General features: G+C 35.1%; 1 protein-coding gene across 1 annotated transcript in view; it reads left to right on the top strand.

Annotated features, from left to right (window-relative positions):
* ush2a (Usher syndrome 2A (autosomal recessive, mild)) overlaps positions 1-22,943 on the top strand; it is a 427,426-nt gene that overhangs the window by 74,932 nt on the left and 329,551 nt on the right. Inside the window, exons 14-20 of the mRNA XM_088624763.1 lie at positions 490-673; positions 6,006-6,169; positions 8,229-8,387; positions 11,181-11,675; positions 12,488-12,760; positions 14,486-14,655; positions 16,179-16,323. Coding sequence (XP_088480889.1) covers positions 490-673; positions 6,006-6,169; positions 8,229-8,387; positions 11,181-11,675; positions 12,488-12,760; positions 14,486-14,655; positions 16,179-16,323 — 1,590 coding nt within the window. The remainder of the gene's footprint in view (positions 1-489; positions 674-6,005; positions 6,170-8,228; positions 8,388-11,180; positions 11,676-12,487; positions 12,761-14,485; positions 14,656-16,178; positions 16,324-22,943) is intronic.

Genomic DNA, 22,943 nt, shown 5'->3' on the forward strand with positions numbered 1-22,943 from the left:
TATCATGTTCAGCAAGGTTAGGGTTTGCTAAGCTGACATATTGAAACACCACAAAAATTACAATTCAGCTAGAATATGGAAACGCATGATAACTTTCAGGCTGCAATGTAGAAACAAACCTCTGATTGCTAAAAGCAGTGGCATTTCAGAAAATATAATGGTACAGCAACATGGACTCATTTATGTATATTATTTTGGCATTTTCTCTGACTCAGCCTTACAAAATCTGTTCAGAAGCTATTTTTAGTTGAGTAGCTAGGATGGCAGAAAACCTAGGGAAAAAAACAGCAGAGTTCATCAAGCTTGCACAACAGGATACACAGTATGTAAGAAACTATACAAAAAAAGTAATAAACCTTTATACAGCATGAGAAACTATTTCATTACAAATCAGCCTGAGCATATTCTAAGAAAACCCTAACTTACCTTATTTTTATTACAGAAATACTTTAAAATTCAAAATGTATGTGTTTTTTTTTTCCCAAACAGGCTTTTATCTCTCACAACTCAATGCAACCAGTTGCCTGCCTTGTAACTGCCATGCTGTAGGGTCCATTGGTGTGGACTGCAGTGGTACCACAGGCCAGTGTGTCTGTAGAGATCCCTCAGTGACAGGACGCAGGTGTGACCAGTGCCTGGATGAGTACTTTGGCTTCAACCCTGAAAATGGAAGGCAAGTGCTCACAGATCATGTGGATGATTTTCAGTTTCTTCCTTATTTTAATAGGCAGTTCGGGCTCTCAATACCATGGTACCCTTTGAAATTCTGAAGTAAAATTCCTGCTTCTGATTATCAGGCTACTTTGCACTTTGCTGTTGCCAGTTTGGATTTTTTTTTCTGAAGAGATGAAAAGCAGGGAAACAGAATGTCCAGGATTAAAGTCAAATTCATCCTTTTAAATTTTTGAAAATAAATTTTAGAACTAAATATTCAAACAGCGATCCAGTGGTAATAAAACACAAACATAGTCTTTAAAAGCAAACAGATATTTGACAGCATATTTTAGTTCTCCGTACCTCTTTACTCTAAATATTTGTTAAGGTTCAATATTTTGACATTTACCCAAAAATAGTATGTGAGTTTTAAGTTTTATTGGAAAAAAAATTGTAATGGTAATACGTCCGTACATTATTCAGACCCATCCCTTTTATTTTGAAATGGTTAGCTGGTTACGGGCCTGAAGGTTCAAATGCAGCTAGCAAAGGTCGAAATAGTCATTAAAGGAACCCCTTTGTAAATGAAGCAGAGAATTTTAATGCTCTTGGCGCACTTGATTTGTTGGAGATATCAATTAAGCTGTAAATACATCATGCATTAGAAATGCCTGATGATATACAGTATTGGAGCACACTGGCATGAGCATATGGTCTTAAATAAAGAAATTAAACTCTTTACAATCTTTCACACCTGAATCAAGAACATTTACCAAAATTACAAACTCTTTAACTCTGTTTTGCAAATTACAATCTGATTTAACTAAAAAGTAACATGATAATCTAAATGTTTAAATATGTTCCTTTTTCATTTTTTATTTTGGCATTTTCTCTGACTCAGACTCAAAATTTGTTCAGAAGCTATTTTTAGTTGAGTAGCTAGGATGGCAGAAAACCTAGGGAAACAAATAGCAGAGTTAATAATTTCATTAAGTCTAAATTGCTAATAAAAATTGCATTATTTTTATTTTCAAAGTGAAAGATGTCTTCAAGTGATGTTTTGATATCTGAATTTGTGGGAAGAGTTAAACTTTTGATTTCAACTAAATCTAAGAGACTTAAGTTCATTCAGCCTTGTTTGCTGTTTCTTCAAAACATTAAAACATACAGATTTTATGTCTTGTTTGAAAGTAGATCTGTACAAATATGAAAGTAGGTGCTCATTGCACAAATACAATCAGATAACCTCAGACTTTAATAAGATATAAGTGATGATTAATTCTCTAAAATGATAGAAATGGAGAAATGGTCAGTGATTTACTGAGATGATAATAGCTCATTAAGTAGGCACAGAAATGTATCGTGATTTAAGATATCAACACATCTGATCATTTTTATCTTGAGCTGGAGTTAGATTTAGCCCATTTTCAGACAAAGCTGCCTACACTATAACTACAGTATATACATGATTGTGTTGTCTACTGAGTGAATTTAGGTGGTTCTAAATCTTTTTTTGTTTTGTTTACTGTTTTAACTTATCTCTGATGCTTGTCTGGTTATACATATTTGTATTATTACTACTACTACTATTACTAGTCGCGCTGTGTAGTGTTCCCATAGCCATTACTTAATGTTGCTGAAGCTAAGCAGACCTTTATAAGAGATTGTGCATACATGGGTACCCATTAAAGTCAATAAAATACATTAACTGTATTTTTTTATATGGAAGAAAGGATTAGCAGCCTTTACAAGTTAACCCAGAAGAAGTGAACTCAGGCCACTGGTGAACTTTCTCCAAAATCTCTGCAACAGGAGTTCTTAGAACCCATTGAATATTCCAAGTAACTAATGAAACTCATTCATTCAATGGTCACATCTTTCCATAAAATAGAAACGATAGAAACATTATGGAGGCACAATCTATAAAGAATTTCTTTGCTTTCTGTATATAGAGTTGTAAATACATTACAGACAAAAGTAAAGTCATTTTATATTCTTGTTTGTGCTGTACCTTAATGTAATACAAAAATACAAGCAATAAATCAAATTTCTGAAGCTCTTGAGTCTATAACTGGCTTTTGATTTGATTAATGTACTACTGAAGTAAGTCATGTATACTATCACTTTGAACTTCTGAAAGATACATTTTCCTTATTTGTTGTTTTATATATGATTTGCAAACAGTTTTTAATAATACTCAAGGCTATTTTGAAGGCAAAAACATGTTTTAAAGCTAAAAAAAGAGAACAAACTATTTCAGAGAACAACTTTGCAGATAATTATGCAGTGCTAGCTTTTACCAACCATTTTAAAGGTGATAAATGTTTGCCCCAGATACTACTTAATGCAAAGTCCATGGCGAATATGAACATGAACTGACATAAAGACCGAGAAAGCTGTCAGAGATATCAGTAGTATCTGTGAATGGGTCCATTTAAGGAGCCTGGGTAGAGGGAAGAAGGGAGGTCATGGACATCGATAGCTGGAGATTCTCAGGACAGCGGTCTGGAATTTAAAAATATGATCTCCGACAGCATACAGTAGTAGTAGTACTGTAGTACTAATAACAAATACAGGTGTATTTAAATATCTCTTTGACTTTAAATATAAAAATGTGCTAATTGTGTTACTCTTACTTTTGTAACAGAATTACCAAACAGCTAACCAAATTTGCTTGTCTCTTTTTGTAAAATTTGTACAGCTCTTTTCATACAGAACCAGCCTTTTTTTATGTCTTTTTGCGTCATGTTTTCTCTTATCTCTTAATCCTCTCTAACGGTATTAATGTAGAATTAGGTCTATTAAATGAAGCAAAAATGAAAATAAATTAAGTGTTTAAATGGTTTAGATTAGCATATTGCTCTGCTGCTTACCTACTGATTTACTCTTGGTGACCTGCTGTCTTGGTCTCCTTTGTTACTGAATGGTAAAGAGAAGCCATACACTCACATGACTTTAGTCATGTGCACAATCCTATGCCTCTTCTATTGCCCAATCCCTAGTGTAGAATGAGGTCCCAAATTGAATAGCCTTCGAATTGTATAACAGTTTCATTAAATATGAGTATCATTTTTTAAGTTTAATTTGCATCCAGTGAGTTTTTCATATAATCAGCCAGCAGCCATATCACTCTGCAACTCACAACTGGCAACCCACTGAAGCTAAGCAGGTGTGAGCCTGCTCAGTACCTGGATGAGTGACCTCCTGGGAAAAACTAAGGCTGCTGCTGGAAGAGGTGTTAGTGGGGCCAGCAGGGGTGCTCACCCTGCGGTCCATGTGGGTCCTAATGCCCTAGTATATTGACGGGGACACTATACTGTAAACAGGCGCCGTCCTTCGGATGAGATGTAAAACCGACGTCCTTACTCTCTGTGGTCATTAAAAATCCCAGGGCGTTTCTCGAAAAGAATAGGGGTGTAACCCTGGCGTCCTGACCAAATTTACAAATTGGCCTTTACCAATCATGGCCTCCTAATAATCATCATCTACAGTATGAATTGGCTTCATTACACTGCTCTCCTCCCCACTGATAGCTGATGTGTGGTGAGCGTTCTGGTGCACTTTGACTGCCGTCCAGGTGGATGCTACACATTGGTGGTGGTAAAGGGGAGTCCCCATTACCTGTAAAGCGCTTTGAGTGGATTGTCCAGAAAAGCGTTATATAAGTGTAAGCAATTATTATTATTATTATTATTATTATTATCAGACAGAGCTGCAGACTTATGTTTACCCAATTGCCAAAACCATTTTCAGCAAATCTTCAGAGTGACATGTTGTCAGTGAGAGTACAGGTACATTGCAGGTAGGTGGTGTGTGTGTTCCTTTTGATCAGGTACACAAAGGATTTGATTCCTCCTGTTTTGTGGGTGCAAAAAAAAAAGCAGCTTAAGTTTCATTTAAAATCTTTGGCACTTCATAACTATATTCTTGTAGCTGCCTTTAGACTCCATACCAATCTGGATGGTTTTGCAATAGAATTTCATTTATCTTGTATAATATTTAAGAAAAAAGGCAGTGAGACTTCATCATTTTTTAAAAGACTTTCTTCTGATTTAGAATCTCATTGTGATAATAATGAACAGGTTCAGTCCATCTGAAAGGTAAGGAAAAGAACCAATGTTTCTTTTCAAGTAGCAGATAAATAAGACATACAGTAGGAAAGCAACATATGGATTGTTCTCCAATGAATTATCTTCTACTTTGCCTCTCTGCCTCATGCCAGAAGAAGGCTCCACAGTTGATAAATTGTGTTTCCTTAGCTTTCAGAATGGAATAAAGCTTTACCTGTTCCTTTGCAGATTATACATACATACTGACATAGTTACCTACTCGAACATCTTCATTGTGATTATAGACTCATATGACCTCCATTTGATCCCATCTCTACAAATTATCTTAGGAGGCTTTCTATAAAGACAGCTTTCCAAGTGTAGGTTCAATGGTAGCTATTGATGATCTCAGGCATGTTTTCTTTGAAAAATAAAATTATTATCTTGGACAGGGTCCTGGAGAACCCCAATATTTTATAGGTGGTCTTTAAACTATCAGTGTCTTAAATAAATGCTCCTAATCATTAAATTACAGGTGAGTTAGGGTTACCTATAAGAATTATTAGATTGGGGTTCTTCAGAATGGGGATTGGAAATCAGCACTCCATTTTAATCAGCTTGCTTAAATTGGGAACACTTTGCCTCCAGTAAGAGTATTAGTTATGTGTGGAGAAGGGTATAAAATGGCTCCAGTAAGAGTGTTAGTTATGTGTGGAGAAGGGTATTAAATGGGCAGTTACTTGTCTACTCTTAGCAAAGGTATTAAGACTTTATCGAAATCAATTCTGTTCAAGATGGGATTGTAGATGCCATTAGTAACAAACTTGCAGCAAAATGTGAAGTCAATGTGGGACATCATCACAAGTCATTTGCTTCTTCCTGCTTCTCAGGAGCTCCTGTCGCATCTACAAAACAGTTTTTTGGCCACATACATTTTACAAATTCTAGCAATCTGATGTTGTGAGCCCTTCAATAGCTGTACTATGGGTATGCTCCGCTTTTCAATACGATGGCTATTATTAAAACATAAATATGTCCTTGCATTTAATATCTTGTGTATATGAGGTGGTTTAATACTGGAATACAGGGGGCATTAAATTATACACACCTGCAACTAAAGTGCAGCACGCTGTACGAAGTACACTATGCTGGGCTGTTAATAGTGTACACCAAGTTTTGTCTCCAGTTTTCTCACAGATGGTCTCCATTGTTACTTCTAAAGTGCAACTTCATATAAACCTGTTGCATAGAGTGTTAATTATTTCAACTATGCTGATGCAAAGTTTAACTGTTCTCTCCTAGATGTGATATGTGTGGCTGTGACCGTGCAGGAAGTGTCAATGGGAGTTGTCACCCACTCTCTGGAAAGTGTTTCTGTAAGCAGTTTGTGACCAGTTCAAAATGTGATGTCTGCATTGCAGGAGCCAGTCATCTGGATCCTGATAACTATTTGGGATGTAGTAAATGTAAGTTAAAAAAATGAATTATACATATTAATGTATACATTTTGTACAAATAATAATGTACAAATTGTGTTTGTTTTTATGCAAAATTAATTGCATGTGCTAATTTTTCTGTTACTGTACATTTGGTCTTCTTTTAACCCACAGACTTCAGCATCACTGAAGGAAACCTCTAAGCAGCATTGTAGAATGTTTGCTTAAATAAATACTTTTTAATTCAAAACATTTTTGAATTTGAATAGATTGGAATACAGTTGCCTGACAATACAGTAAACTGCATAGTACTGTTTGACATCACAGGTGCCTAGGTCAAAGACAATGAGATAAATAATATTATTCCTACACATAAATGAACAAGTGTTCAGAGCAATCATAAAACTTTGAGAACAAAAGACAGAAACCATGGCAACCCATTAAGAAGTGTTTCTTTTAATGTGTTGTAGCTTTATATGTTCTTATTTTAGGACTTTTAAAATACATTTCCTAAACATACTGTATAACAAAGTGAATTCAAAATATTAATATTGAAGGGGATTTCTTTATTAGTAAATGGCTAAGCATGGTTCATTATAAATCATAACCAGTTTCATTATTGTAACCTCTTTAACCCAAATTTAAAATTAGTCTAAAGTTTGCATGTACATTTATATGGACTAATTAACATTTCCTTTATTTTCTTTTATTTGAAATAAAAGAATGGGACAATAAGTAGTGTTATTTTTGTCTGGAAACTCATAGAAAAAGCTCCATTACATTGTTAACGTGTGTTAGAAGTCACAACAGTGCAGTGTATCTAAAACATCTTATCACAGTATGGACCTTACTACACAATACAGCTACTGTATACAGTAGCTATATACAGTACATTGCAGTATTAAGTTCAAGGTATTGTGTCCACAGCAAAGATCATAGAATACTTAGTGACAACAAAAAGTATTTTTTTCAATCACAGTAGCTGTTTATATATGGTTTATATACTGTTTGCAAATATGCCTGTTGAAATCCATACTGAGCTTTTTCAAAATTCCTATGGGAGCACTTATCAAATATTACCTATTGACACATCTGGTTGAATTGGGTAATGTAAAATGTTTATAAAACAAAGCAGCCTATCTGGCCTGTCTAGTCTGTTTTATAGTTAGTTGCTGATTGATTTGAGGATGTAATCAAACCATTTCTTGAAAGAAGTCAGGGGATTGTCTCCAACAATGTGGCTGTAAAGAAGATCCACCTGCTTCCAGTTTTAAATGCTTCTTCTTTTCCATTTGGATCCTTTGATTACATCATAAATGCCTGCTAATGTAGTAGCAGTCTACTGTAATGTCTCATTCATTTTGTTTTTAATACTCCTAGCATTTAGGTACTATATAAATACTAAACTACCCGTTTCTTTTTTTTCTTTCTTTTGAGATCTGTTTTTAACTTCACTTCCAATACACGTCTCTCTTAGATTTTCTTTGAGGTCTCTAAATTCTTTTAGGATTCTTTGGGATCCATTAGTTTTAAGGAAATGTATAAAAGACTAAGAACCACATTAACGGTATCCTTGACCACCCTGGCCTATACAAGAGAAAGAGAGCACCCTCTCTAATCATCATTTTCTGCAGCTGTCTTTTATTCATCGCAGCAGGTAAAAAAGCCTCTTTTGGGAATTTAGCAGCTCCTCCTGTAAACTGTCTCCTCACTGATAAAAATGTTAAATATGCGCAACAAACATCTTGCTTTTATGGAATTCAACATGGTGAAATGCAAACTATGCCTTCAGCAGCTTAGCAAGGCAGTGCCACTTATGTGTTTTAAATTTTATAGCCTTTAATGTTCCTGGCTAGGAGAAGACAGTTTGTGTCTGAAGCTATTGCCCCCACAAATCTGTTTTATTAAGTTAGCATGTTTATGCATAAAACATGTTTGTTTTGAGGTTTATTTCCTAGTCCATTTAGTCCATTTGCAAATGTCTTAGATCTTTAACCTTGTAGTTGTGTGTCATTTGAAAGCAGTTGAGTTGTTGCTACATTTTATAAATAATAATGGTCAATATTTGTCTTTACCCCTTTTATTGTAGCTCCAGCTCAACAGCCCCCACCTACAGGGCAAATCTTAAATTCTACGGCAATCGCCCTGTCATGGAGCCCTCCAGATTCTCCAAACACCAATGTTTTAAAATACAGATTGTATAGAGACTCCACAGAGATTTATACCACCGAGATGCATTACCCATTTGGTATGTTGAACTAGTTAAATCAAGTATACTTATATTTTTATATGTTGTGAATATGAGTGAATGAAAAATATCACTGCGTTTCAAATTTTAATAGAATCCCATATAAAGCAGCCCTCTGTTTTTTATTATGAATTTGAATGAACCTGTGACCTGTTTTCAGAGGAAGACCAATTAAGCCAGTACACTGATGCTGGTCTAAAAATAATGAGGTAATCAACGTATCAACTACTGGATAAATAGAAAGTGTTCCCAACAGTGAGGGACAGGTGTGTCTGTGCCAGAACTCTTGCATTTAGCTTTCTGCAATAGACAAATATTTCTTGTATTTATTTGATAGTTAAATAATATAATTAGACAATAGAAGTTCAGATGGGTAGCTGCATCAGCATGCGTAGGCTGCAAAGGAACAAGTAAAGGTTTATTACACGCTGAAAAAAGAAGAAAGGAAACACAACATTTCGACTGTGGAGCCTTCTTCGGGTCACACCGGAAGACGACTCCACAGCCGAAATGTTGTGTTTCCTTTCTTCTCTTTTTAGCATGGAATAAACCTATTACTTGTTCCTAATTAAACAATAGTTGAGTGTTGGTAACTTAAATATTCTTAATATTGATTTCATTGGTGAGAGTTTTGATTCACATCCTGGGGTTTCAGGCAGAACACTAGACTTTCAGTTTGTTATTATACACTTCAGTTTACAGATACTCCTCAGAATGTGAATACAAAACACCTTATATTTTGGTGAAGATATATTTACATTAGGGGATTAGTCAATGAAACCAACAGATGTAAACAGAAAACATGAAACATCTTTACTGGGTGTTTCATGAAACACATGAAAACAAATCGTGCTCCTGTTTTTTAAATTATGTTCTGTGTCCCACATTGACTATATGACTCCATCATGTTTTAATTCCTTAATTTAATATAGTTTACCTGATTTGGCATCAACTGAAGTGAACTTATTAAAACTTTGAAACTAGACAGAACTGGGATTGTTCATAAAATGTTCTATGAATTTAATGAGTATGTCGGTCACGGATGTCGGAAGGGACGAACCGTGGAATGGCAGGAGATTGAAAAAGACCCTATGCGTAGCGGCGAGACGGGGGTTAGCCCGGGCTCAGCTGTTCAAGAAATGCCGTATAGAAACCTACTGTATGCCCTCAGGTAGCGGACGTGTGGCGACCTGGAGCTGGGTGGGTCTCAGGACATCTGAACATCAATGCTGAGCGAAGGAAAATGAAAGACCCAGAAATATATAGCCCCAGAGAGAGAGAAACACTGGAAGGACAGCAAAGCACAGGAAATAAGAGACAGGACAGAGAAGGAGCGCCCTCTGGCTGCAGAGGGCGTTACAATGTCTGCTTTGCTGAAGGACAACATACTGTATGAGCCCAGGAGAGACATCCAAAGGCAATTTTATTCTTTAAAAATATAGCTTTTATAGTGATAAAGCTTTTAAAATGGGTCACCATCTCAGAAGAGAGCCTTCAGCCATTACCCCACAAGAGATAACAGGCAAAAATAAATAACTAATATAATGAGTTAAACAAACTGATCAATTAGTAAGGAGGTTTGGTCAGAGACAGAGCTACATTGCATGGGAAAGTTGTTATACTGGGTAGCCTCACATATATTTCCTTTGCAAGGTAGAAGGTCAGCATTGTGTATTTTTTGCATTCTTGGAGGTGGGGTCCAACAACATGTTTGCTTTTGAGGAGGTGGGAATTGTGTATTTTTTACAATTGCCTTTTCAGCTCTGCCCCTTAACTTCCATTGAGACTTGGTCACGGTGCAGTTGCATCTATTGAGAACCCCTGACACCAGCACTGGGTTCAATAGGCCTTCAGGACATCGAGGCTTTCTCCTTATTGGCATTCTGGCAACATCTGAGTCACTTGACTACTGAGGGAAAGAAAGAGAATCGGTTAAATAGAGCTTGGTACAGCTGTAGCAAATGAAATGAAAATAGATAATGAAGCTATTCACTACAGCTGTGCATGATTAGGACAGTAAGATAAGAGACATCCAATCACAATGACATTTTGTTGAGACATCAAGCATTATGATTTTGTTGACCAGACTAATGTGAAAATTACTTCATTGTCAGCTTTTAGGTTGGTGGAGTTAGAATATGATGACAGTTTTACTTCTCTAAAGGGCGACTTCTATTTGCATTTCAGTCATAAAAAGTCATTAAACTAAATGTATGTGGCTGTTTAGAGGCAAAGTGGTTAACATTGCTGTCTCGCAGCACTAGGGCCCTGTGTTCAATTATGGACTATCTGCTTGAAATTTATGTGTTTTCTTCCTACTATCTGCTTGAAATTTATGGGTTTCCTTCAAGTGCTCCAATTTCCTCCCACAGTTCAAAAACATACTTGTAGGTTAATTGGTTTCCGGGAAAACTGGCCCTGGTGTGCATGTGTGCGTGTGTGTGTTTGCCCTTCGATGGACTGGTGTTACAGGGTGTATCCTGCCTTGCTTGCCAGGATAGGCTCTGGAACTCAACATAGAAAATGGATGGATGGATGTTTGCATATGGGTGTATTTTTTCATGAAAACCATTATCATAAGGTAGATTTTTAAAATAATTTTACCCCTTAATTTGAGATGATTTGTGGTTGTCAGATATTGGTATTTTTAGTTCTTCACCACAAGTGTGTCACCAATCAGCAATTATAAGAGTCACAATTTCACAATGAACTGTCAAGATAACATCTAAAGATGCAAAATGGTGTAGCTGCAACAGAGTTACATCTTAAAATGTTTGTTTTTTTTATTTTTAGATTCCCAGGCCTTCAATGATACGAGTTTGTCACCATATACTGTCTACTCATACTATGTGGAGGCTAGCAATGTTCATGGCCAGACAAGAAGTACATCTGTGAGTTATGGAACAGAAGCTGGGATACCCCAGGGAGAGCTCCATCTCAGCTTGATTGGTCCAGTAGGACCACATAGTGCTTTCTTCAACTGGACAGCCATTGAAAATACATCTGGGCCCATTGAGAAGTATATGTTGATGACCACAAATGTAGGCAGCAATGAAAACCGTGTTCATTATGAGGGTCTTGAGACTCAGGCAGCTGCCACTGGATTAATACCCTTCAGCAGGTATAACTTCACTGTCCAAGCTTGTACTGCTGGTGGTTGTGCAGAGAGCAACCTTGTCTCACTGGTTACGGCCCAGATTTCACCTGAGCGCCAGGGTCTTCCTAGAATTACCACCATAAGTTCAACTGAGCTTCAGGTGGTATGGGATCCGCCAGAAGAACCGAATGGTAAATATGCATACTTTAATTCTGACAGTCTAGTAACATTTGGAGCCGTGATTGTAGCAAAACCTGTTATTGTTTGAACAAATCTTATTTCTAATAACATCATTGCTAATTTCTGAAAATTGTCAAACTATTAGAAAAAAACAGTAGCTGATATGTGTGTGCTTCACACAGTTCAATGTACTGTAGTCCCAACAATCCTGTCTATTTACTGTATCCCATTTATTCACATTATCATCACTATATCTGATTAGACAATGTACTACTCCAGAATGATTAAAAAAAAACTGCATCATCATTCCTAAATGATTAAATTGAGCTAATTTAATTTTCAAAAGGAATAATTCTGTGATAATTCCTCATGGTCATTATTTAATATTATACAATGAATTACTCTGGAGCAGGTTCAATTTGCTAGAATCATACTTTGATATCCTCAAGCTTCTTAAAGACAATGTTCATATTTTACATAATTTATGCCTTAATATATCATACTAACATGACTTATTGAGTACCAAGGTGTTATGAAATGACATTTGCCTAATTCAGGTGGAGGGACTATTAAGACCAGCTGAGTGGCTCTGGATGCACAAACTATAACACAATTTAATTTAGTTTGCTTTACAATTGGTTATTTTGTAAGAAGAGGATAAAATGGTAATTATGTCATAAATTGAAAGTCGACCGCTGGGTTCATGGGTATATCATTATTTCCTATGTACTGTATATGTTTTGCTTTATACTATAAAATCAAACTTATAACATCATATGTCCTTATGTTCACTAGTACAGTATGTCCCCCTCCATCTCCCCAGGAATAATAATAAGATATGAGGTATACATGCGTGGGCCAATAGAGCCTGGTCAAGAGGACAGTCATCATGAAAGAAGAGTTTTTTATGACAGTGGGTGGTTGAACCCACTGCCCATAGTGAGCTCTGCCAATGAGAACGCCTTAACTCCTCCACAGAACAGCACCATAGTGAGGGATCTGGAACCATTTTCCACCTATCAGTTCAGAGTGTATTCAGTTAACATGGCAGGAGGCGTCTTCTCTGGATGGTCCTCTGGAAGAACTGAGGAAGGAGGTAAGCAAAAAAAAACATACTGTATATGTACTGTAATAAAACAGATTTTTCTTATAGAAAAGTCTTTAAAATCACTACACACGTATTTGAAACAGTACCAGTTCAAGTCTTTCTAGTGTTGCTTTTAGATTATGTCTGTTTTCTAAAGCAACAAAGAGGACAAAGCTTTTGCACAATGCCTTTGCAGCAATAACATCTAAATTAGTTAGTACCTGAAGAGAAAGGTAAAAGTGTTAGTGATTCATCCTACAATATTTGTGTTTATATGCTGTAAATTGTATATCGTATACATGTATATTGCCCACTGAACTGAAAAATGGTTATACAAAATTGTAAGTTGTCTTGCACAAATGTGACAGTATGCTATATTAAAACAAAATTATAACTTGAGCAGTTTTTAAGTACTTTATAATAGCCCTAAATCACATTTAACATGGCAGAGAGCAGCTTTATAGCATGGCAGACATCAATATATTCTCTCTGTAAATGTATTAGTTTTGTCTATTTTATGTAAAAGCCATGAACTTGATTTTTTTTCATCTAAAAATTGATTTTCGATATATGCTTATTAAGCAGAAAGAAATGAAGAGCTTTGTGTTACAGACATTGTATGACAGCTTTTAGAAATGCAAACAGTGCATTTGCATGAAACTGCAGGTTTTTTGATAAACTGTTAGAAAGTCTTGCTGTGTGTTTTTTAACGTAGATAAAAAATATTGAACAATAATATGGGATTTCACAAGACAGTTGAAAATACTTTTAAATGTTTCTGTCAGATGTAGTTTTAATATCTGACACTAGAAAGTATAATAAACCTTTTTTCTCATATATTTGCATGTTTTTTCACTGGCAGAGACAATGCAGGGTTTGATTTTGTTGTAGATTCTGCTTTTATTAAGCTACACCATGTATTTTATGAGCTCAGAATTTCCATATTTAAAAAAACATTTCTTTATGTTTTCTTCAAATATAACTTTGCTTGGGTGTTGTTTGGGGGTTGTATTTTTTTGTCACAGTAAAGGGTGAAAATGTACAGTTCCTTTCAAAGATATTCAATGCACAATAATGTGCATAAAGCAGATGTTATCAGAACAATTATGTTTTTGTGGTTTTGATTATTTTTGAAAGAACAAGCTTACAATAATAAAGTGTTTTATTTTTTATTTAGGATGACTCTGAGCTCACTTAATTTGTTACCTAGTTGGTGACGTTAGGAACTATTTCATATGATGAATAAGATGGAGAGTATACTGTATATTAAAACTATGATTACCTTAGATTAGAACACTTTATTAAAATCAAGGAAGAGAAAGTTATTTTGTAGTCTATTAAAAACTCAAATCTAAAACATGATGCCCCACATACCATATATCCATGTACATGTATTTTATTCCACAGGTGGTATTCTTAACAGGTCTAAAACAATTTGTAATTTAAATGTGTTGAAATAAAAGCAGGTTTAAATTAACAACTTAAAAGGGGAAATCTAGTGAAAAAATCAAATATAAAATAAACTAGACTACAGTGCAGAACATATTATGTCATACAAATAGTATGTTCCAAACAGCACTGTAATACCAAACGTAAATTTTAATAATATTTTTTTTCTAATGCTATAATTATCATCTAGAGAGCAAGCAATTAAATTAGAACCACATCTTTGACTAGCTGACATCAAGGTTTTAAAAATCTGACATCAATAAGATTTTGTTTTTCCTTTTACAGTACCAGTGTACATGTCACCTCCCACAGTGCAGGCACTTTCATCATGTTCTCTGAACGTGAGTTGGATCAAGCCCAAGGACAGTGCCACTAGAGGAATTGTAACTGAGTACAGGGTCAATATCCATGAAGAGCAGACATCTAATCAGTTTGCCCCACCTGTTATTTCTCAAGTAAGTTAAAAGACTGTAAAGGACGATCCAACACAAATAATGTACTGTATGTGTTCATAAACAGACCAAATGAAAACATAGGTTGCAAATGAAAGGAGGCCATTCAGCCCATCAAGCTCATTTAACAGATAGTAGCTTATTGATCCAAGAATCTGTTTCTGGTCAGAGGGAAGGCACGGTTTTGTCTTCAGCTTTGTGGAAATTGGTTCCTCCTGTTTTCCGATATAAATACATTTCAACAGAGATACACTTGTATCTTCTGATTTGTTTCACTGTTAATTATGAAGAAGTCCATAGGGTTGATCTTGTTCACGCCTTTGAGGATTATGAGTATATGAATCAGAACCCTACGTTTCTTTCTCTGTGCACAACTTAAAAGTTTTACTTCTTTTAGCCTAACAGTGTAGGACATTACTTAGATCCCAAGAATATATATGGTTGCTCTAGTCTGAAATTATTCCAGAGAAGTAATGTCTTTCTCGTACAGTAGCTTGCTGGCTAAAATTGTACATAACAAAGCTGAGGTTCTATAAGTGCATGGTATATTTTACCATAACATCTCTTGATTTAATTTCTATACATATAACTATATATTATTTTATGCTTGCCATTTTTATTGATTCCCCACATTGCTTGAAAGATGAAAATGACGTCTCTACATGAATACCTAAATCTTTCTTATATGTAGCCTCTTCATGTTCAGTGTTTCCGATTTGTCTGCAGTATATTATACATAATCTGCAAGGTGTGTTCAGGTGGTCTAAGACCATTTGTATGTCTTTTGCAGTTTTAACATTATTTACTTATCCTGTTGGTTATCATCTACAAATTTGATGTGTTTGCTGACTACACTAAATCTAGATCACAGACGTCAATTAAGAAAAGTACAATATTAGTCCTAAAACAGATCTCTATGATACTTCACTAAGGAGTTACTGTATATACTGTAACTACAGTATCAGTAGTCACTCCTTGCCTGTACTCTCTTTCCTATTGATTAACTTGTTCTTACTACAAAATCATGTATTAGCATGAATTTCTACTGTCAGTAATGTAAGAATTGATCTTTTGTGATTAACTTAAACGTCTTAAAATCTGCATGTTTATCATATAAATATTTTGCATTTTTTGTAGTTAGCTCTGTGTAGTAGCCTTAGGTTTTTGTCCACACAAAGTTGGCCTTGAAGATGAAATACTGTGTTATAGAAAAGATGAAAAGGGTCTAGAGCATTCCAAACCTCTGCAAATATTTACTTAAATGAAAACATCAGAACCAAATGGCATATTAAATATTTTGACTGTTCCTTCCTTTTTCTTTGTAAGTTTACACCTTGTCAAAGGGAATATTTAATGTAGAATTCTTCTGAATGCATGAAGGTGATTGTTCTACCAGCAAGCTTCTATAAATTTACTGTACATGTATTGTTCAATTTTCTTTATATTCACTCAGGTCTTTAATATAGTCTACAGCAGGTTAATGATACAGGAACAGTAATCATTTTGCAACTGTCTTTTCTTAACAGGTTCTTTATACGGCTGCATCACATGAGTGGATGTATATAGTGAAAGGCCTGAAGCCTTACAGAGTCTACAATTTCACGATCACTCTCTGCAATAGACTTGGATGTATTACAAGTCTGGCTGCCTCTGGGAAAACACTAGCCGCTGGTAAGGGCATACGGTATGATGGTTTGTGTGTATATGTGTATGTGGTATTAAAAGAACAAATTAAGGCAATTCATATAAAAATAGTGTAGATTGTGGACTTTATACTTTTGATACACTGTAGTCACGCGTGACTTCAGAAAGTATCAGTATATAATATGAATTTATTAAATGTAATTATTCCCTTTTCAGCAAAGAAATGTGGTAAAATAGATTATTTTGTGAAGAATAAATGGAAAATAAAATCTTATAAAAAAATTAAATTTAGCAAAATATGTATAAATAGTTTATAAGTTGCTAGTTCATAATGAGCTGTAGGACAGCTAAAATATTCCAAAATACATTTGCTTAATATATAAATTAAGCAAATACTGTACATTAAAAAGAACAACCATACTGTAGCTCTAAACTAAAAGGTTTCTCCTAAGAATGTCTAAAAAAATCTGTCCATTTGATCTCACAGAGCTGAATTCCCCATAAACTGAGTGACAGTTCTCTACAGTTGTGTGATTCAGATTAAATCAAAACTTTGACCCACCTGCCACTCACAAATTGCAAGCCTAGTACTTGATGGCAGCTTTTTGTTTGCCAGAGGCTTGTTTGCTTCTACCAAATGGAAACCTGCCATAGAGTACTGAGTTTGTAATTTGCAGTTGGTGGGTGGGCTGAAGGTTTGATTTAATCCAGGCCCTAGACTTCCACCAAATCTGGTTAGGGGGCAAATGAAAGTTGATAGTGGATGTTGCATGTTAAAATTCAACAAGGAGAAAAGATGTGAGTGAGCAGGTGCATGCTGTAAAAGGAGTAGTTAAAAATTACACACTTTTTTTTTACATGTTGAGAAAAATTTGCTTCAGATTTTTTTTTAAAGGGATGCTGGTGAACAGAAAGAAAAGTTTAATTATTGTCTGTGATTTACATTAAGAGTTTTTAAAACTATCCTATGATAGATCCTTTTCAGACAGGAAAAGTATTAAATTACATACAGTATGTCTCTGGAATTGCATTTTTAAGAATAAGAACCTTTAAAATGAAGAAAGAACTTGGGAAACAAAGTTGCTGTATAAGAAATTGAAGGGATTCAAGATTTACAATTAACACTTGTTTGCAAAAATTAGCAAACCCTTTTTATTATGGATTCAAAATAGATATAGCTGAAATACTGAGACAGACTGGGTACAACATATTTTATCACTAAGAGGAACAGTATAGTACTTCTGCAAAATTTTATAAACAAAGCACTCTTTGTAGGGAATCCCAGTTTGTTTCCACTGGCACCTACTGTAGTATTGTTGATAACATGGAAATGTGCCTTTTTTCTTGAGCAGAGGCATCGCTACCAGGGTCAGATGGTTTCCTCTTGCAAGTCCTTCCAATATTTTTTTTTATTCAATGCTACAAATACCACCTCTCCCAAAACTGCCAATAATATCTAAGTAATGATTAATACTATAGTAGCCATGGTTGATCATACACTTCTTACAAAATAATTCCAGGTCTTCATTTCAAGTGATAGGGCATGGTGTAATGCCCTACAAACAATGTTTGGTGAGAGCCTACCGGAATAAAGAAAAGCTGAGCATGTACAGTATGCCTGTTGCAGTAGATTTACATTGTCTATTGCAGCAGTAGGTGGGGAAACAAAAAGGACTTGTAAAGAGTACTAAGTAGGACTTAGTAAACACGATTGATTGTTATGTAAATATATTGAAGCCACAGCTACTGTATCTTACGCTCTGATACAGTATAGGATTCTCCTATGGTCTGGAGTCAAGCTGGTAATTCCAACCATTTAAATATACCAGTGTCTTGACTATTTAACTATGAAATAATACAGTATATTTGTACAAAAATATACAGCATCTTAGGGAAATTTAATATACAAGAAAATAAGGTATCTTTGTGGACATGTTTTATGAAGAAAGGCTGTTCTTTTTATATTGTTTTTTTTACTTCAGGAAATCTACTCTATAAGGAGTGCAGTATGCAATATGACTTTAAGAGGTCTGTGTTGTTATGCTGTATCTCTTGCAAAGGTATGAGCATGTACAGTAGATAGTCTGTTACTGTTAAGTGTGGGGTGCTTTTACTGCACTGACTGTTTAAAACTCCTTTCTAAGAGTATTGTTTAGATGTCTGGCGTAGTAATAAAAATGCTCCTAATCTCCAGCCAGTGGCCTACAGTATGTAATTTATGCACCATGAACACTGCTTCTCAGAAGGGGCCTAGTGATGCCTTGGATGAGTCTGTGGGAGTGTGCAGGTGTGAGGCAACAGTTATGGTGATTACACTTTCTTTATTTGAAAGGAGTATGTTGGTGTCTGTAAATACCATTCCTATGTGAGGTAATGTCCCTTACTAGGGAAGTAAAATTTAATTACTACAAAAGCGTATAAAAGTGTAAAAATGGTTTATACTGTTATTCACTTATACTGTATACACTGTGTGCATTGGTTATTTTACTATCATTAGCTTTTCTTTCAACTGTTTTTTTATGTTTGTATTTATGTTGTCAGACGTTTGCAATGTCAAAATGTGTATGTTCTGTTTTTTTTCTATCAAATATTTCTATCACATCCATTTCTCACATTAATCTTACTTACTCCAAGTAGAGTCTCTGAAGCAGCAGTTCATCTCTGACTACATTTTTGTCATAATTTACTGGTCTGAAATATTGTACATTTGTTCAAGGCTCATAATGGTAAAACAGATTCATGATTGGTAAAACAGGTGAATGGATAGTAAAACCAATTTACAGGATTTTTTAAAATGAATTTAAGAGCTCCTTTTCGATGGGGAGGAATGTAAAAATATATGATTACGCTTATAGGTTACACATACAGACTTAAAATATTTTAAGCATATTTGCTTGGAAAAGCTCCTATTATTGTAACTCCTAGTCCAGAAACCCCTAAATTCTATTGATTCTTAATTATTATAGAGTATTTAAGTGCTCATGGCTTTTTAGTTATTAATGCAGATTTTTAATATTAAAAATGGGAATAGATTGTCAAATCCAATACCCTGACTTTTTTATGTCTGGATTGAATCTTCAGATCAATTAGTTACGAATACCAATATCTAGATGGGCTGAATTGTTTTCTTTCATTTGTAACCTTTTTATTCCCTATCAACTCAGCAATTGCTAAACCATATCATAAATGCTTGTGCAATGACCCAGACACATTTATTAGTATTCCAGCCCACAGGCAAATGATTACTTTTAAGATGTGGACAAAATAAAAGAGGTACAGAAATAAATAATAGGACAATAAAATGAAAATGGTATGGGGGAATGAGTAAGTTTTGTGTAGCAAATTGAAACTAACTTAGGTGCATAAAATTATTTGAACATGCCACACAATTAGTTGTTCACATGATTTCAGATTTCATGATTACAGAATTTCAGAGCAAATACTGTCTGAGTACGTTCCTTCAATTAGGTAGCAAATTTCAAACAAAGATTTAAGACAAAGCAACTTTAGAAAATAAGAGATAAAATTGTAGAAAGGCACAGATCAAGTGTAGGGTATAAACATTTTCAATGACACTGAAAATCTTTGAGCAAATGAAAGTGAATGTTCTTGAGTGACCCAAAGTGGTGGCCTGAACACTTTTGGGAATCTGAAGAAAGACTAGAGAACTGCTGTTCATAAGTGATCCTCAAGCAACTTCAGTGAGCTTGACCACTTCTGCCAAGAAGACTGGGCAAAAAGTACACCAAACATTGTGTACAGCTGTAGAAACTTAACCAAGAGACTTTCACTAGTAATTGCCGCAAGAGGTTTTTCCTCCAAATATTGAGTTCATGGGTCTGAATACTTAGGCTGTTAGCATTTTTTTTCTATTTGTTTTCTATTAAATTTGGATAGTTCTAGCAGGCCTAGTCTTTAAATAGGTTTGTCACTCTCATCAATAGTTCTGATCTTTCTCTGACTCATGATGTTTCTGGCATCATGGATTTTCTTGGATAAAAACACCAGGGGAAATAAAGCTGTGATTTTGTTATAAGAATTCACCATTAGTATTTGATTTGGGTATGTTAATACTTAAAATCAGTTGCCGTTGATAAATTAGTCATCTCACCTTACAAAATATTAGTGTTAAAGCTTACTAGGTTCTATTATCCCAATTTTTTTTTTATATGGAACTGAACTTCTATTAAGCAGTGCAGAAAACAAGCTAAAATGGCCCTAGCTCCTAGCAGGAGAGCAGGTACTCACTTAAAGTAGTCCCAGAGGAAAGAGAAAGAACGTAACTCCTCCCTGCTTTTTAAGAACCAGGGAAAGGGCAGGCCCTGGGGACTGTGGCTGGAGCAATCAGTTCCACCACGGAATCCCCAGCTCCCTTTTCCAGAACACCATCTGGGTCAAAGGGAATAGGTGGAATGTCTGCGTGAAAGGTGACCACTACAGTGTCAGATTCAATTTTCACTATATTTTTTCTTCTCAAACACTGGCCATTTGCCATACTGTATATTCTTAATGATTATTCTGCTGGTTTGAGGTTTCAATTGCAAAAAAAATATTCTGACTTAAAAACTTTTATTAATGTAGCTATTTAATTAAATCTAGCCTACATATTAAGTATCTTCATTGACTTTTCAATGTTGGTGATTTAAAGGACATTTTTGATTTTTCATACAGTATTAGAAGACAGGAGTTACAAAATCTTTTTTCCTTGTCTAGATAGGAATTTTAAATTCTTCCAGTAAATTAAATTTCTTAATTATAACTTATCCAGTGTTGAGTTCAGTACTGCAGATTTGTCAGTCATCTTTAGATCCCCAATTGTTCAAAATATTTTGAAAAAGCGATCAATAGATCAAGTATTTACATAAAAAGTATGAGAAAAAGTGAGATGAAAACAAAAAACTGCTGTTGCTCTTGAGTATCAGCTAGGCAGTAAACAATCACAGCACTCACATGCTGGTCAGGTAGGCCAGTGAAGACCAACTGAAAATATCAAGATTTATTTAATCAATTAAGTGTTTTCCTTCTCATTTCTTCAACAACTGAGGCAGGCAAGAGAATTAGAAAACCTGCTGGACTGCAGATCTATTTGGCGAACATTGAACTAGACCAGTTACAGGAAGATAGGGAGTGGTTGGGTGTAATGAAACCTAAAAAACTCTGTGATCTTCCTGAGATTTAGTTCTTATTAATTCTGCCCATGAGTCAAATGTGCTATTTTCAAGGATGTGTTTTCAGGGGGAATTAAACTATGTATAGTATATGAGCTACATTAGTGTTAAATGCTATAACATAACAATATTTCTTTATCTAGCCTGACTGTGTAAACAGTGCTAAATATTTGAGCATATTGTCCTTTGTTAATAATAATAATTGCTTACACTTATATGGTGCTTTTCTGGACACTCCACTCATAAGCTCTTTACAGGTAAAGGGGACTCCCCTCCACCACCACCAATGTGCAGCATCTACCTGTGACAGCGACAGCAGCCGTAGTGCGCCAGAACACTCACCACAAATCACCTATCAGTGGGGAGGAAAACAGAGTAATGAAGCCAATTCATAAATGGGGATTATTAGGAGGCAATAATTATTGAAATTTGGCCAGGACGCCAGGATTACACCCCTACTCTTTTTGAGAAACGCCCTGGGATTCTTTTTTAATGACCACAGAGAGTCAGGACTTCGGTTTTACATCTCATCCAAAGGACAGCGCCTTTTTACAGTATAATGTCCCCATCACTATACTGGGACATTAGGACCCACATAGACTGCAGGGTGAGTGCCCCTTGCTGGCCCCACTAACACCTCTTCCAGCAGGAACCTGGTCTCCCATCCAGGTACTGACCAGGCTCACATCTGCTTAGCTTCAGTGGGTTGCCAGTTGTGAGTTACAGGGTGATATGTCTACTGGCTAATTCCTTTTGTATATTAAATTAAACTTCTATTTTCTCTTTATTTCTGCAAAACCACTTAATACTCACAGGGCAGCATTCATGTATGTGTGTTGTTGTGGGATGTAGCAACTTTTCAGTTTGAACTTTTGTCAAAAAATGTTCTTATGTCAATCATACATATTGTTGTATTGAGGTTTTTTATGGTGTTGTTCTCCATCAGCACCATTTCAAATGGGAAAATCTTTGTATATATATTTCAGCACAAGTGTTTCAGCACAAAGGTACTTACAGTATATGTTGTATATCATCATGAAATTAAATATATGATATGGGTTAATTCCATTACACTTTCATGATCTCTTTCTTGTGAGCTGTATTTTTCATTTATTTACCGTATATATGTAATACATGTTTTTAGTAAAATACTGACATACTGTATAGTACTTTATTAATTATCATTTCCCGCAAGTGTAGAAAGTACACTTAATTATTGGTGGAGATTATGATTTTCTTTGTTTGTTTTGATTTACAATTTTTTTTTCTTAAATTGCTAAATGATTTTGAAACAATCCATCGGTAAGGATGGCACACTTGGTAGTTCATTTGCTACATAACTGGAAAATTCATTGTATAGCAGTAAAAACAATTTACTGTTAATTACAAGGAGAAAAAATTGCTGCAGCACACTCGCAGATTGCTATGAATCATGGAGCACTCCTAGAGATTTATAACGAATATGTAAGTAGGATGAAT

Source organism: Lepisosteus platostomus, chromosome 3 (assembly GCF_059453375.1).
Source record: "Lepisosteus platostomus isolate fLepPlt1 chromosome 3, fLepPlt1.hap1, whole genome shotgun sequence".
In the NCBI taxonomy this organism is placed as follows: Eukaryota; Metazoa; Chordata; class Actinopteri; order Semionotiformes; family Lepisosteidae; genus Lepisosteus; species Lepisosteus platostomus.